The 13,471-nt window shown below is 39.9% G+C and overlaps 1 protein-coding gene across 2 annotated transcripts in view; it reads right to left on the bottom strand.

The window, feature by feature from the left end:
* Positions 1 to 710: 710 nt before the first annotated feature.
* The window catches only part of FAM120C (family with sequence similarity 120C), a 91,447-nt gene continuing 78,686 nt past the window's right edge, over positions 711 to 13,471 (bottom strand). Inside the window, exons 11-16 of one of the 2 annotated variants that reach the window (XM_045537626.1) lie at positions 10,461 to 10,575; positions 8,353 to 8,562; positions 6,943 to 7,144; positions 4,907 to 5,045; positions 4,467 to 4,524; positions 711 to 1,068 (exon numbers count right to left, since the gene is read on the bottom strand). In XM_045537626.1, coding sequence (XP_045393582.1) covers positions 814 to 1,068; positions 4,467 to 4,524; positions 4,907 to 5,045; positions 6,943 to 7,144; positions 8,353 to 8,562; positions 10,461 to 10,575 — 979 coding nt within the window. In that variant the 3' untranslated portion in view covers positions 711 to 813. The remainder of the gene's footprint in view (positions 1,069 to 4,466; positions 4,525 to 4,906; positions 5,046 to 6,942; positions 7,145 to 8,352; positions 8,563 to 10,460; positions 10,576 to 13,471) is intronic. The other variant, XM_045537627.1, reaches the window with a different exon arrangement.

The following is a 13,471-nucleotide window of genomic DNA, read 5'->3' as shown; positions in this document are numbered from 1 at the left end:
CGTACTTCAATTTCACTACACTGATTCCAACCCTTTCAGGGTGTGGGCAGTAAGGAGTAGGAGAACCGCACCACATCTTCTATTTTACAAACAATGACTGGTTGAGAGGCAGGAAAAATCTGCCCAGTACTTTTCTGACTCACTTGAATCTCCCAGTACAAAGGCCATTGGTAGTTTAAGTGTATAAAATAAAAAATAAAATAAAATAAAATAACCAATACTACCTTACTTTCCTGAAAACATCTACCTATCTGATTGTCAGGCCAGAGCTAGAGGTGGTGGTACAAAATCCTGGGGTAGGTGGGCTGGGAGAAAGAGTGAGGAGGTGGTGGATACTAATGATATATCATGGCCTTACCACTTCATAGAGAAAAAAACAAGTCAGGAAGCCATGATAGCTGTCCCCACAACCCCGAAGTTTCATCACGTAAATATGCAAATGAATATGGTGATAAATACTCAGAAAACCAAAGCTGGAACTTTTCTATAAGACCTTACGTGATGACATCCAATTTCTGACAGTTACTACCTTACTAGGCTCCCAGGGGAGATAAAGAGAATATCTTTAATTTGAGAATAGGAGCTAGTCTTGTTGCCATTGATCTTTGACCAGAACTTCCCCATAAACAGACCACTAAGTCTGGAAGCCCAGAAAAAGATAGAGAAGGGGAAAAGATGGATACAATAAGATAGCCCATCCAAATACTGGATAAATCTAAGGTGAGCATTTATATTCTCCTCTAACTTGGGCCTAGAATCAGAAAAGTACAGGTTTTCCCATCTTCCTGATCTGGTGAAGCCATCTTCAGTGTGTCATTCCTCTTTCCGTTGTGCCACAGTTTCTAGCTTTTGCTCCTGTAAGCGGTTCTTCTCCCCATTCTTCACAGGGAGGTAGCGGTTATCATTATTACACACGTTGCTGTCTCTGGATAAGGCACATTGTGATGGGACTGGAAGATGATGATCACTCTTCTCTTCCTTGACCAATGTGCCATTGTTTCCGTTTACCTGTGAGCGAGATCGACCTTGATGAAGCTCCAGGGATTTAGAGACTCCATCTGAAAAGCTCTGTCAAAAACAGAGATACTCAGTGGAAATGGTAATCCCAAACTGGCTGACCCTTCCTAAGCATGTTCATAAGCTAGCCTGAAGAAGCTGCTTCAGTTCTTCAAAAACACCAGAAAACCTAAAGCTTGTTGATACCTAGTCTATTGTGATACTGTCCTGAGAACTTACGGTGACAACAGATGGACTCAACTATAATTCAATGGCAATGACATAGCTACCGTTCACAAAGCTTTATGTTTTTCTAATACTTATAGGGACCCTAAATGGTAGATCTTATGATGCCCCATTTACAGATGAGGAAACTGAGGCTCAGAAAGATTAAAGTAACTTGCTCAAGGACACCTAAATAGAAAGTCATAGGGCTAGGATTCCATTCCTGGTGGGTCAGCCTCTAAAGTCCGATGTAGATGTGTAAGTGAAAGGAAAGAAACATAAGAGATCTATGTGCAACATTCCACAGAATCCTTCATAACTAAAAATAATCACCTGTTTTTCTTTTTTGTTGTTGTTTTGGTTTGTTTTTTAATTTTTTTCTTTTTTTAGAGACATGGTCCCACTCTGCTGCCCAGGCTGTAGTGCTGTGGTGTGATCATAACTCACTGCAGCCTCAATCTCCTGGGCTCAAGCGATCCTCCTGCCTCAGCCTCCTGAGTAGCTGGGATTATAGGCACACACCACCACCACATCCAGCTTGTTTTTCTTTTAATCCCAGGAATGTGACTGCTAGTGCTAATGATATGAACTCTGTAACTCTACAGTGTAGTACTGGCTCTCAATAAATGTTATTAGGAATAATAACAGCTTTTGACTACTAAGTGGTTGGACATGCTACATCCTCTGTTGTTCCTTTTACAGATAAGACAACTGAGGCTCAAAAAAGTAAAATGACGTTAATTTAATCCTCATAACAACCCTGCAAGGTAGATACCAATTTCTCCAATTTTAAGGATGAGGAAACTAGGGCACAGAGAGGCTAGGTAATTTGCCCAAGGTCACCGAACTGGTAAGTGGCAGAGCCAGATTCAAAGCTAGATCATTTGGCTCCAAAGTCTGTACAACATGGGGGCTACTATGAAGTGCTGCCCAAGAACCTGGAAATAAGATGAAACAAGTAAACATTCACACAATGGATAGAATTAGCCACCTGAAGGAGTCAGTAAAGAAATCAAAACACTACAAATAAGTGACTTAAGAATTTAAGAACATATAAAACTCTAATGGCCTAGGAATAAGCCCAGGAAGATAGGACTACAATGTAAGCAGATTTAATAAACTGGAACAATTAATTTTCTCATACTCTGAAAAAGGGTGACTAAATAGAAAAAGGAAAGTCAACAAGGAAGTCAGCAGTATCTCTGTCCAGGGAAGATGCCTTAGCTAAAATCAAAGTCAACATGAGGATTTCCTTGGCCAGGTTACCCATAGAGTAGACAATAGTATTGGCAGCAATCTTAGCTAAGAGAAATTTAATATCACCTACCATCCCTTGTTTTCTGTTTTTTTCCTCATCTGTAAAATAGAGAGAATAAGAGTATCTACTATACTACACAGGTTCCTGTAAGAATTCAAGTGAGATGGTCCATGTAGAACACTTAGAACATGTTGTGTTTGGCACACTGTAAGAACTCAATACATGCTAGCTAATATCATTGTTCTGATTCCATGCCCCCAAGCAAACTTCTGATACTATGGCATCTCTTACAGCTTGCCCTTAGAGAAAGAAAGTTCCAGCAGTAATGGTTTAGAGTATGCGCAAAAAGTCAGCCAGACCTGAGTCTGATTCTTGCCTCTAACAATTAGAGACGTTAAACTGTATTGCAATCAGCACAACACAGGGCTTTGGAACCAGTTAGCTCTGGCTAGAATGTCAACTGTGATAATGACTTGACGGATAATTTGGGGCAAGATGCTTCATTCTTCTGAGCCTCAGTTTCCTCCTGTTTAAAATAGGGAATAATAAATACCTCACAGGGTATTTATGTGGTTTCAATGAACTCATACATTTATAAGAGTGACTAGAGGTTGGTTTGAAGGTAGTTATCTCAGTTGATTGTTCACAGTCAGTTACAGATAGAACTCCTTGTTCTACTCTTTCCCCCCTTCTCACTACTGCACTTGACTAGTAAAAAAAAAATGATTGGAGAAGAATAAGTGTACAATATATTACAATGATTATTTCTTAATTTCTTCTTATCATAAATCAGTACTTTTTCTCTTACTCCCCTCCCCCTTAGCCATATCCACATAGCTATTTCTGTGATCTTGGTTAGTGTGAGTCAATCACTGAGATGTATCTACTCTTATTGTACCAGAAATATCAGGTTTTTCAGACCATATGCCTGATGATCAGACCCTGAATCTGATGAGCCATGAATTCACCAAGGCTGTATCATTTTATGGGAAACTACCTGGGTGGACTATCTTTCCTCCTAGGTGCAATCCTTTTTACCTTACTGAGCAGCTTCTAGAAAAAGCTGAGAAGCTTTGAAAAAAGGACAAAGTCATTGCCCTCTAGCTTTGGAGTGCATTATAAAATGCTTTGTGTGGGGGACTTACCATTCTAGTTCCATTTTTGGCTTAAAATAACATTAGAGCAAATTTATCTTCTTTGAGAAAACATTAGATAATGGTGGGTAACATGGATATAGTGAGGACTGGCTGTATACAGGAGAGCAAATTTAGGATTGAGAGCTGATGACAAAATTGCCTAGGATTAGAGACTACATGTAAAATGCCTAGAGCGTGCCTAGTAGAAAGTAGGTACTCAAGAAATGGCTGTTGCTATACTATGAGCCCAGTGGTTTGAGTCCAGTATAAGAATGTGGATCACTACAAGACTAGGTTCACATAGTCTGTATTTGGGGTGGGGGAAGGGGGTGTGTCTAATGAGGACCAGTGGGAACCGTAAAATAATTCAAGGCATAGATTACAAGAAAATTTAAGACCTTTGCGAGTCATGAAGAATAAGCAGAATGGTGATGCTCCCCCCGCTCATATTCAGCAAAGGCAAAGCCCAATTTTCCAAGCATCTCTGGTGGCTCCTCAGAAACTCAGGCAGGCTGTAGGCAATCTCACTGTTAGTTTCACTCTGGCCCCTTTCTGGCTGCATGTAGCACATACTATGCTAGGTATAGGTCTTTGGGACACAGTACCTGGTTTCTATCTTGTAGCCTCACTCAGGGAAAAGGATAAAACTCTGCAGCCCTGTGGGAACAGCTCTGGGCAGGCTAACCGTCACTAGACCACTAGAGAGTGGGAGAATGAAGTCAAATGCCTGGAGAAGCTGTGAAGCTCCCCTGAGCAGCTCAAGTTTCCATGCCTGACCTGATCTCTTGCAATTTAGCTGAAAAGGCAAGAGGCTTCAAACAGAAGTGAGATAATCTCAAAAAAGTACTTACTTGTTTATTTCCTTTTTTGTGTCCTTTGGATCCTCTGCCAGTCTGTTCTTTTCCATGCCTTTAAGCAAGTGGGAGAAAAAGCGATCATGAGAAACATATAAAGCCTACATCCTCATTTTCACTTGGTTAACTATTCATCTCCTCTAGAAAGTTTGACCCTCTTAAGTTAGATGTCCTTCCTCTGTGTTGCCACTGTAACCTTCTATCTCTGCCATTTCTACATGATACTGAACTGAATTGTTCTATGTCCCATGTCCTCCTCTAGGGCAGAAATTCTTTTATCAAGGCAGGGCATTTTTTTTATATGTTTGCTAAACTAAACTGAAAACTGGCTTTAAAAAGGGAAAGTTAGTTAATGCCTTTACCTTAATAGAAGGATTCAATGGCTGGGCATTTTCCCAAGGGCACCTTGATTGATACCAACCTGTTTGAATACATACCCCTTTCCTGGCCCACCGACAGAAACCACTTGCATGCCAAAGGATCCTCGGCCCCTAGACGATCTGCTGCCCGCCCACTGGCCCACAACCATCCCAGCAATTTCTAGTTTTCCTCCTTGAGGTGGGATTGGATGGAGACCTGGCAAGAGAGGAAGAATATCAGTAATGAATGGTAAGTACAAGGTAGGACAAGAGGTGGAACAAAAGATCCTACAGCCTACCTATTCTTCTTATTTTCATTTCTCTCTGAGAAAAGATTCTGTGATAACAATAAGGGGTTATGATTGAAGTGAATTTAGGGGGAGGAGTTTGAAGATCTGTACATATCTACTTTAGCAAATGGGGTGTGGGTGATTAATTTTTTAACTACCGACTCTGGCATATAGTAGAAATTCAGTATTTGTCAAGATAATAAATGTCTTAAAATCTAGTTATTGGAAATTATGGGCCAAAACCACTTTTGATACAAATATGCATCACTATACACTGTATGACTAGCCAAACAACCAAATTAAACAAAAAATAATGAAACTAATAGTAATTTATAATTAAAAAGCAAGAACAGGTAGAAACCAGAACCAATGCAAGACAAGATGGCATGATGGTTCCTTAAAACAGAGGAAATTCCAACTATGTGTGTAAGCTTACAAACACAGTCGAGTTTTTGTAATTAAGCACAAAAATAAGCGTTCATAGAATAAGGAGTCCTAGTAGGCCTTTAGTTTTAGTTTATGGAAAGAAACCAAATGTTAATAATCCTTAACTCATTTAGCGGGTTGTTAGTAAAGAGCTCTTCGCTTATATAAAAATTTAGAGTCCAAGGAACTAGGGTGATAGCCATTCCTAAGAGGGATAAGAAACATTTGCATTTGGGGATCCTTCTGTGGCCTTTCAGAAGGCAGAGGCTCCTCATGAACCACCAGTAACTGGAGACAAAGCATCACTGGTAGCTGAGGCACTGGTGACCTTTCGAGAACTTGGCCTTAATTAAGACTGTCTTCTGAGATTTACATAATAAAATCAACACGTAAAGAATCAGAGAAGGGATCTATAAAGTCATCTGAAAGGGATGAAATGGCTGGCTCCCTGGATGTAAGACTTGATCATTACCTGACTGAACAGGGAGTTACCAGAGTAGATTTTCATGCTGCTCATCTAAGCCCAGTCTTGAGCTAAACACCCATACTGAATTTTATGACACTAAAAAACTAACTTCAACTTCCAGCTTTATTATTTTTAAAGCAAGGAGCAATAGACAGCAAACCTTCAACCACAGCAATGACACCCTTACCCAATCACAGAATCTTGCTATTTCATGTTAAAATGTCCCCATTAAAATATCCTGTTTCACCAGGGACATGTTTGAATTATCAGGATAAGTATCTGAGCTACCTAAGCATGACTATCTATTCATGGTTAAGTGGTAGCTCAGGTGTCCCCACAATTTATACATATGTATGTACGTATGTATTTGTGTATGCGTTTGCGTGTGTGCATTTGTTTTCCTCACTAAACTGCAATCCTTTGGGGGCACGGTCAGTGACTTATTTCTCTCCACGCTTCTACAGCTGAAGGAAGGAAAATGTGTCAGGTCTACCCCCAGAGTGGAAATGGGTACATCAAGCTATAGTCATTTGCCAACATGGGCCATTTACTCCCATTGCTCTTTCTGCAAGCTCCTATGTGCATCTGCCTATAGCGGAAGGAATGAACTAACAGCAATCATGAAGATTCAGTTCATATGAGTTATAGTTCGCAAAAGTAATAAAGTAGCTTCTGGATTCCCCATCAATCACTTCATGAGTTTGGTTGGTGACAGTCAAATCCCTAAGGACCAACCACCTCTATAGAGAGTGGTCTGGGAAGTCAAAATGGATATAATCTGTCTTCACACTACCACTACATGGCACAGAAAGTATTAATAAATGATTATAAGATATATGTGAAACTGTTGCTTCTGTATCTGGCAATAATTACTGGATGGGTTATTATGAAATAAATCGAGGATGGCAAATACCTCATTCTTAGGTACTGACCTGAAAAGCCCCGGCTCCTTCCTTGAGGAGGAGGTGGCATGGAGCCCATGGCTCGGGAATACAGTGAAACAGGGTAGAGAGAGGGCACCATGGGAGGCACAAAAGTAGGTGATGGAAGTAGAGCAGAAGGCGGTGGATGATTCATGTTGACTCCTTCAAGGATACTCTGTCTCATCTTTTCCACTTTGGTTGCCAGGTCAGCCTTCAAATGAGGAGTAGAATAATAATAACAGCTGCCACATTTTGAACTTCTCCCATGTTTCAGGCATGGTACTGTACTGAGCAATCTAGGTACAGTCTCACAATTCTATTTCCATTAAGGAATTGGGGCCTATAGTTAAATGGTTTAAGGCTACACACTCAGGAAGCCTATCTGGCACTAAAACGCCCACTCTCCACATGACATCATATTAGCTCTGACCAAGGCTTGTGAGGTACATTGACTAAGTCAAGGAAGATAAACATAACAATAAGGATTTACTAATGGTCTATTACATGGCCAGCATTGGGCTGGGACATTTTTTAAAGGAGAGGTAACAGAATTAGGTAAAAGAGAGAACAAAAATCTGACAAATACAAAGCCTTTTAGCTTTCTCCCCCATACTCAGGATCGGAGACCCTGAGCTCTGTCCAGGATAAGCCCATACCTCTAGTCTAGAGGTCAGCAAACTCCTGAAAAAGGATAGACAGTAAATAGTTTAGGCTTTGTAGGTCATAATGTCTGTCACACTTACTCCACTCTGCCATTGTAGCATGAACGTAGTCACAGAGAGTATGTGTGAATGAATGTGGCTGTGTTCCAATAAAATGTTATTTACAAAAACAGGGGGTGCGCTGTATTACGAAAAACAGGCTGGGTAGTTTGCTGACCTCTGTTCTAGTCCCTCAGTTCATTCTCCAGAAAATGGATAAAGGAGTAAGTAAGATTTCCTTTCCCTTGCCTTCTCTCATCTTTCCCAAGGTTTCATTTTAAAAAGTCCCCTGCTTCTACTCTGTCATCTACTTTACTATCCTCTTCTAGTTCCAAATATAGTCCTTTACAAAAAATATCATCATTTGTAAAAGGGACTTACAGTTTTTGTAAATAAAGGAAATGAATTCCTTTACTCTTGTTAGAGGAAAGGCATCTAGTATACCTGAGTATTCCATGGGGAAGAAATACTTGGAGTAAGAAAAGGGATAAGAAAACTTCAAGCTCATAAAAAACTTTCCAACATACGATTTTATAACATGTACGTACCAGACTATGGGCCTTTGGGACCACTGTCGACTAAGTTAGGTTCAGGTCAGATACATTCTCCTACTTTTACTCCCTCCTTCCCCAATGTCTCTGCTCTTTTCCCCTCCCTGCTCATTCATCTCCACAGCAAATCAGAACTGGCCCTTAGCAGCTACCCAACATGCTAGTACCTGGCCATCACAGAGCTCAACCAGGGATACTCGTTCTCGGCCTGCTTTAATTAGCTTGCTCTGAAACAGCTTGCCATCGAAGTAAATCCAGGGGCAGCAGTGCTCCCAAGGGACTGGCTGGCCACAGGCATCATTAGCGAACAGAGCTGTGTCGACCCCACTCATGAAGAGGGCAGCAAGCTGGATCCCTCGGGCATCCAGTTTCTCAATCTGAAATCATCACAGAGGAAAAATTACTACTAAGAAACTACTGTTAATAACATTTACTCTTATTCCTGTCATGTTGATTCTTCCAGTTAAATTTGAACATGTTGCCCTTCAGTATAGACATTTGAGTGCACAAATAGCTTTTATCCATGTCTTTCCATGAGATGATTTGAAAGGTACTCATCACAATATTAAAAAGATACCTACTTGAGATACCTTTAATTTTTGCCTATCAAATTAGAAAAAATTAAAAAAGTGAAGAATGAAAGAATACTCAATGCTGATGTAGATGCAGTGAAATAAACAGGAGCTCATATAAATCTGGTGAGAAATGTATATTACAATTAAACAATATGTGTTAAGAACCTTGAAAATGTTCACATTTGTTGACTCAGAATTTCTACTTTTAAGAATTTATTCTACAGAAATAGAGATGTGAATGAAGCTCTGTGCATAAAGATGTTAATTATAACATTCTGCATAGTAGGGAAAACTGAAAATAATATAAATCACCAACATTATAATAATTAAATAATACATCCATATGATAAAGTATTATTTACTAAATTTTTTTTTTTTTGAGACAGAGTCTCATTCTGTTGCCTGGGCTAGAGTGCTGTGGCATCAGCCTAGCTCACAGCAACCTCAAACTCCTGGGCTCAAGAAATCATCCTGCCTCAGCCTCCCAAGGAGCTGGGACTACAGGTACTCACCACCATGCCTAGCTAATTTTTTGTTTCTATTTTTAGTAGAGATGGGGTCTCGCTCTTGCTCAGGCTGGTCTCAAACTCCTAACCACAAGAGATCCTCCTGCCTCAGCCTCCCAGAGTGCTAGGATTATAGGTGTGAGCACCGTGCCCGGCCTACTAAAATTTTTTAAGACGTAGAAAACATGTGCTACGTTAAATGAAAAAACATAATATATAATTACATAAATAATATCGCAACTACATAAAAGTGCATGATAAAGACTGGAAGAAAATTTCCACAGTGGTTATTTCAAGTTGGTGTGTTAGAAGATGGCTTTAACAGGAAAAGGGGAACTATTTGCACCTCTCCTAGGTGTGTACTAGCATTAGCAGCTGCTCTAGGACCAAGCGATACTACATTTACTGCAAATAGGAACCACTCACTGTCTTATACTCTTTCATCTTTCCCTTAGTTGACCTCACTTCAATTAAAATTTTGCAAGTCTTATTGAACTTGGTCTTCTCCTTTACCCTAGGGCCTCAAGGGAGCATGGCTAGTGAAGTCAGGGGAGAGGTGTTCTGCATTAATAGCTATATTTATTGAGTACTGGGTACTTAAAATAAGTCAGAAACTATTCTTTTTTACAGATTATTTTACTTAACATCCTCATAATCCTACAAGTAAGGAAACTGAAGCTAGACAAGTAACCTGCCCAAGGTCACATAGCTAGGAGGTAATGAAGCCAGGATTCAAACTTAAGGCAGCCTAGCTTCAGATGCTATCTTCTATACTACTATGTTCTACTGCCTTCAGTGGGTGGATTTTCTTCCTTACGCTTTTCTATACTTCCTCCTAATTTCCAATACCTATTATTAAAAGGGGGAGTAGACATTTACTCAGACAAGCAGAGGATACCAGGATAAGTTCCTTGTACTGTATCTTGTAGGAGTTAGAAACATTACCATGGTCTATGGGCCATGATTTATTTGCCTTGCACAATATCTATCTTTTCTGTCCATTCTCATCTATCAGTATGGGAGCAATATAGCAGGCACCTCGTGGTTTTATTAATAGACATAAATATTTGGTTAAATTAAATCAAACACTTACATGCAGAACTTACTCTTCTCCCCAGCTCCAGGAAAAAAAGGCCTAAAGTAGAGCTATAAGCTCATAAAAGAAATAATTTAAATGAGGGTGGTTCAAATCACCTTGAGTTCTTGGAGTTGATCTGGTTCGTAAAGCTGGGTAGACACTGCCTGTGCAAGGAAGGTGTCTAGCTCATGGCGATGCAGGATTCGGCCACCAGGCCACTGAACCATGTACCTAGAAAAATAAAAGCATTGTTATTAGGCCACAAAAGTACATTTATTCACGTCAAAAACACTTACTAGCTAAGAACCTATCATGAGCCACACTCTAGTCTAGGTTTTGGCAATTCCAACGAATGAAATAAAAAGAATCTCTGCTTTGGTTACCTACGGTCTGAGTGGTAGAGGAGACAGGCATGTGCATCGACAATGACAGGACAATATGGTAAGTACCAAGATAGAAGAACACACAGGGTGCTATGAGAGCACAGAAGAGGGCCACGACTATAAGGGTGAGGGAGCACATCCTGAAAGAAGTCAGCGGGAGCTCAGTTTCAGATGGCTCATAGAATTTAGTGAGACAAAAGATGAGGAAAGGATATTCTAGGTTAAGGGAAGAGTATGTGTGAAGGAATGGAGCTATGGTTCAGCATGATACACAGGTTCCATATTGCTGAAGCTAAGCATGTTTGGAGCGACAGGAGGTGAGATCAGAAAGTAGGCCAGATCCTGAAAAGTCTCAAAACCAGGATTAAAGCATTTGGACCTTCACACTGCAATTGTAGGAAAACATTTAACCAGCAGAGTGATATTGATTGGCTCAGAGGGGAAGAGACAAGGCGTGGATATCATTTGGGAGGTGACTACAGCAATCTGTGGCCAAAGAAGAACTGAACAAAGGCTGAGGGGATGGAGGAGAACAGGGGACAAATATGAGAGCTATTAAGGAGATAAATCCATAGGACCTGGTCATGGAATTTATGGGAAGAGAGTGAAGAAAAGGAAAGAGTCTAAGACTTAGAATTCTGGCTTGGGCATATGGCTAGATGACATTGATGAGTACTTGAGTTGAATGTCCATGAATTGACTATGCCTTACTCTTCTAGATACTGAGAATGCAGAAAGAGGAAGGGGGAGGAGACGGGTGGGCAGGGGAGAGGGAGAGAGAGATGAAAAAAATACATCAGTACAAAGTCTATGCCCTTAGCTCTCTGAAGGCCCACAAGACAATGAGCCTGTTATGGCAAGTGTTATAGCGAGTGGTCCTGAGGACAAACTGAGTGGCACACGGAGAGTCGGAGAATTAATGTTTATTTGCCGGCAGGCTCAGAGGGGTCTGGCCACTAAATTTTGAGCCCTGTCTACTCAATTTTTTTTTTATTTTTATTAAGTTGGGGTGATCTAAGGGGAGGGGTCTCAGGTGACATTATCTGCCAGGTAATAAGTTTAGTGTCTGCTCCAGGTAATAGGATTACTGTTATGTTGATGTGTCAGATGTGAGGTTAGTGATATGTTAATGTACCAGGTGTTAGGTTAGTGTCTTGTATTAGGTAATTAGGTTTAGTGTTATGCTGATGTGTTAGATGTTAGGTTACTGATATGTTAATGTGCCAGGTGTTAGGTTAGTGGTATGCTAATGTGGGCCTTCCGTGAGGGGTGGGGGTCTCAGGTGGCTGCTGTGTTAAGTAATAGATGGGTTTTTTTTAATTATTTTTTTCTTTGATGTCTTTATATGTTTATTATAGGGCATCATTTTCTAGTGGGTGATAGCTTCGTAAGGCTATTATGTGAATTGTTGTTTTTTGGGTTATAGTTGTTTTTATAAATTTAATAATTGTGTTGAGTATGTAGGGGCTTATGGTGAGAAGGAGAAGAATAGTTATTAGTGGCCCAGTTAGAGGTAGTAGTTATGAAGTTTATTGTTTTAAGTTGAAATTTTAGTTTTGTTTTAATTTTTTTTTTGGATTTTTTTTTTTTAGTTTTTTGATTTTTGTGGTTATTATTTCTGCCTGGTTTATATAGTAGTAACATTTTTTTTATAAGGCCTTTGCCCATTCTTTCATTTTTAACCTTTCCATCTTATTTTGTTGGCAAAATGTAAAGCAAAAATAGAAGAAAATAAATGCAATTACAGTGGGAGACTTTAATATACCACCGTCAAGCTATGACATGTAAAATATACCGAAAATAAGTTTAAAGCCACAGAAGATTTGAATAATATTAATATGATAAATAAGGTTTAAATGCTTGATTGACTTTGTACAAAGAAAATATTTAATATATTCTTTTCAACTGCCCATGTGAATTCCCATGAGGTCTAGGACCTTGCTTGTTTCCCCTTGTTTGTCATCGTTATTTCTTATTTATTATTGTGGGGAGTTAGCTATGCTCCCAGCAAAAGTTCAGGTCCCTCAGACAGGGGTCGCCGCAAAGGATGAAAAAATAGTAGGAAACAGAAATAGGCCAGGCGCGGTGGCTCATGCCTGTAATCCCAGCCCTCTGGGAGGCTGAGGCGGGTGGATCGCCCGAGGTCAGGAGTTCGAGACCAGCCTGAGCGAGAGCGAGACCCTGTCTCTACTAAAAATAGAAATAAATTATCTGGACAACTAAAAATATATATAGAAAAAATTGGCCGGGCATAGTGGTGCATGCCTGTGGTCCCAGCTACTCGGGAGGCTGAGGCAGTAGGATCGCTTAAGCCCAGGAGTCTGAGGTTGCTGTGACCTAGGCTGATGCCATGGCACTCACTCTAGCCCGGTCAACAAAGCGAGACTCTGTCTCAAAAAAAAAAAAAAAAAAAAGAAAGAAAGAAAGAAATAAAAATTATACACACAGCCAAAGATATAGTTTATAAAGTAAAGATTTATGAAGATAGATAAAGCAGGGATAAAGATAAAGCAACCGAGATTGAAGTTTTACAGATACTTATAGCACAGGTACAGGTTTTCAGTTGCCAAGGGCAATGAGCTTTACATAATAATAGGTAGTTTGGTTTAGGGTCAAAACCTTCTAAAAGGCTATTACAGATCCTTTAACTAACTCTATCTAAGTGAACAATGAGTGATAAAATCTTCTTAGGTCAAACTTCTAAGTTTTATGATAACGCTATTACTTTAGCAAAAACAGAGACA

The sequence above is a fragment of the Lemur catta genome, chromosome X, assembly GCF_020740605.2.
Source record: "Lemur catta isolate mLemCat1 chromosome X, mLemCat1.pri, whole genome shotgun sequence".
NCBI classification, from domain to species: domain Eukaryota; kingdom Metazoa; phylum Chordata; class Mammalia; order Primates; family Lemuridae; genus Lemur; species Lemur catta.
The sequence above is the reverse complement of the archived record's forward strand: the minus strand, read 5'-3'. Positions and strand labels throughout refer to the sequence as shown.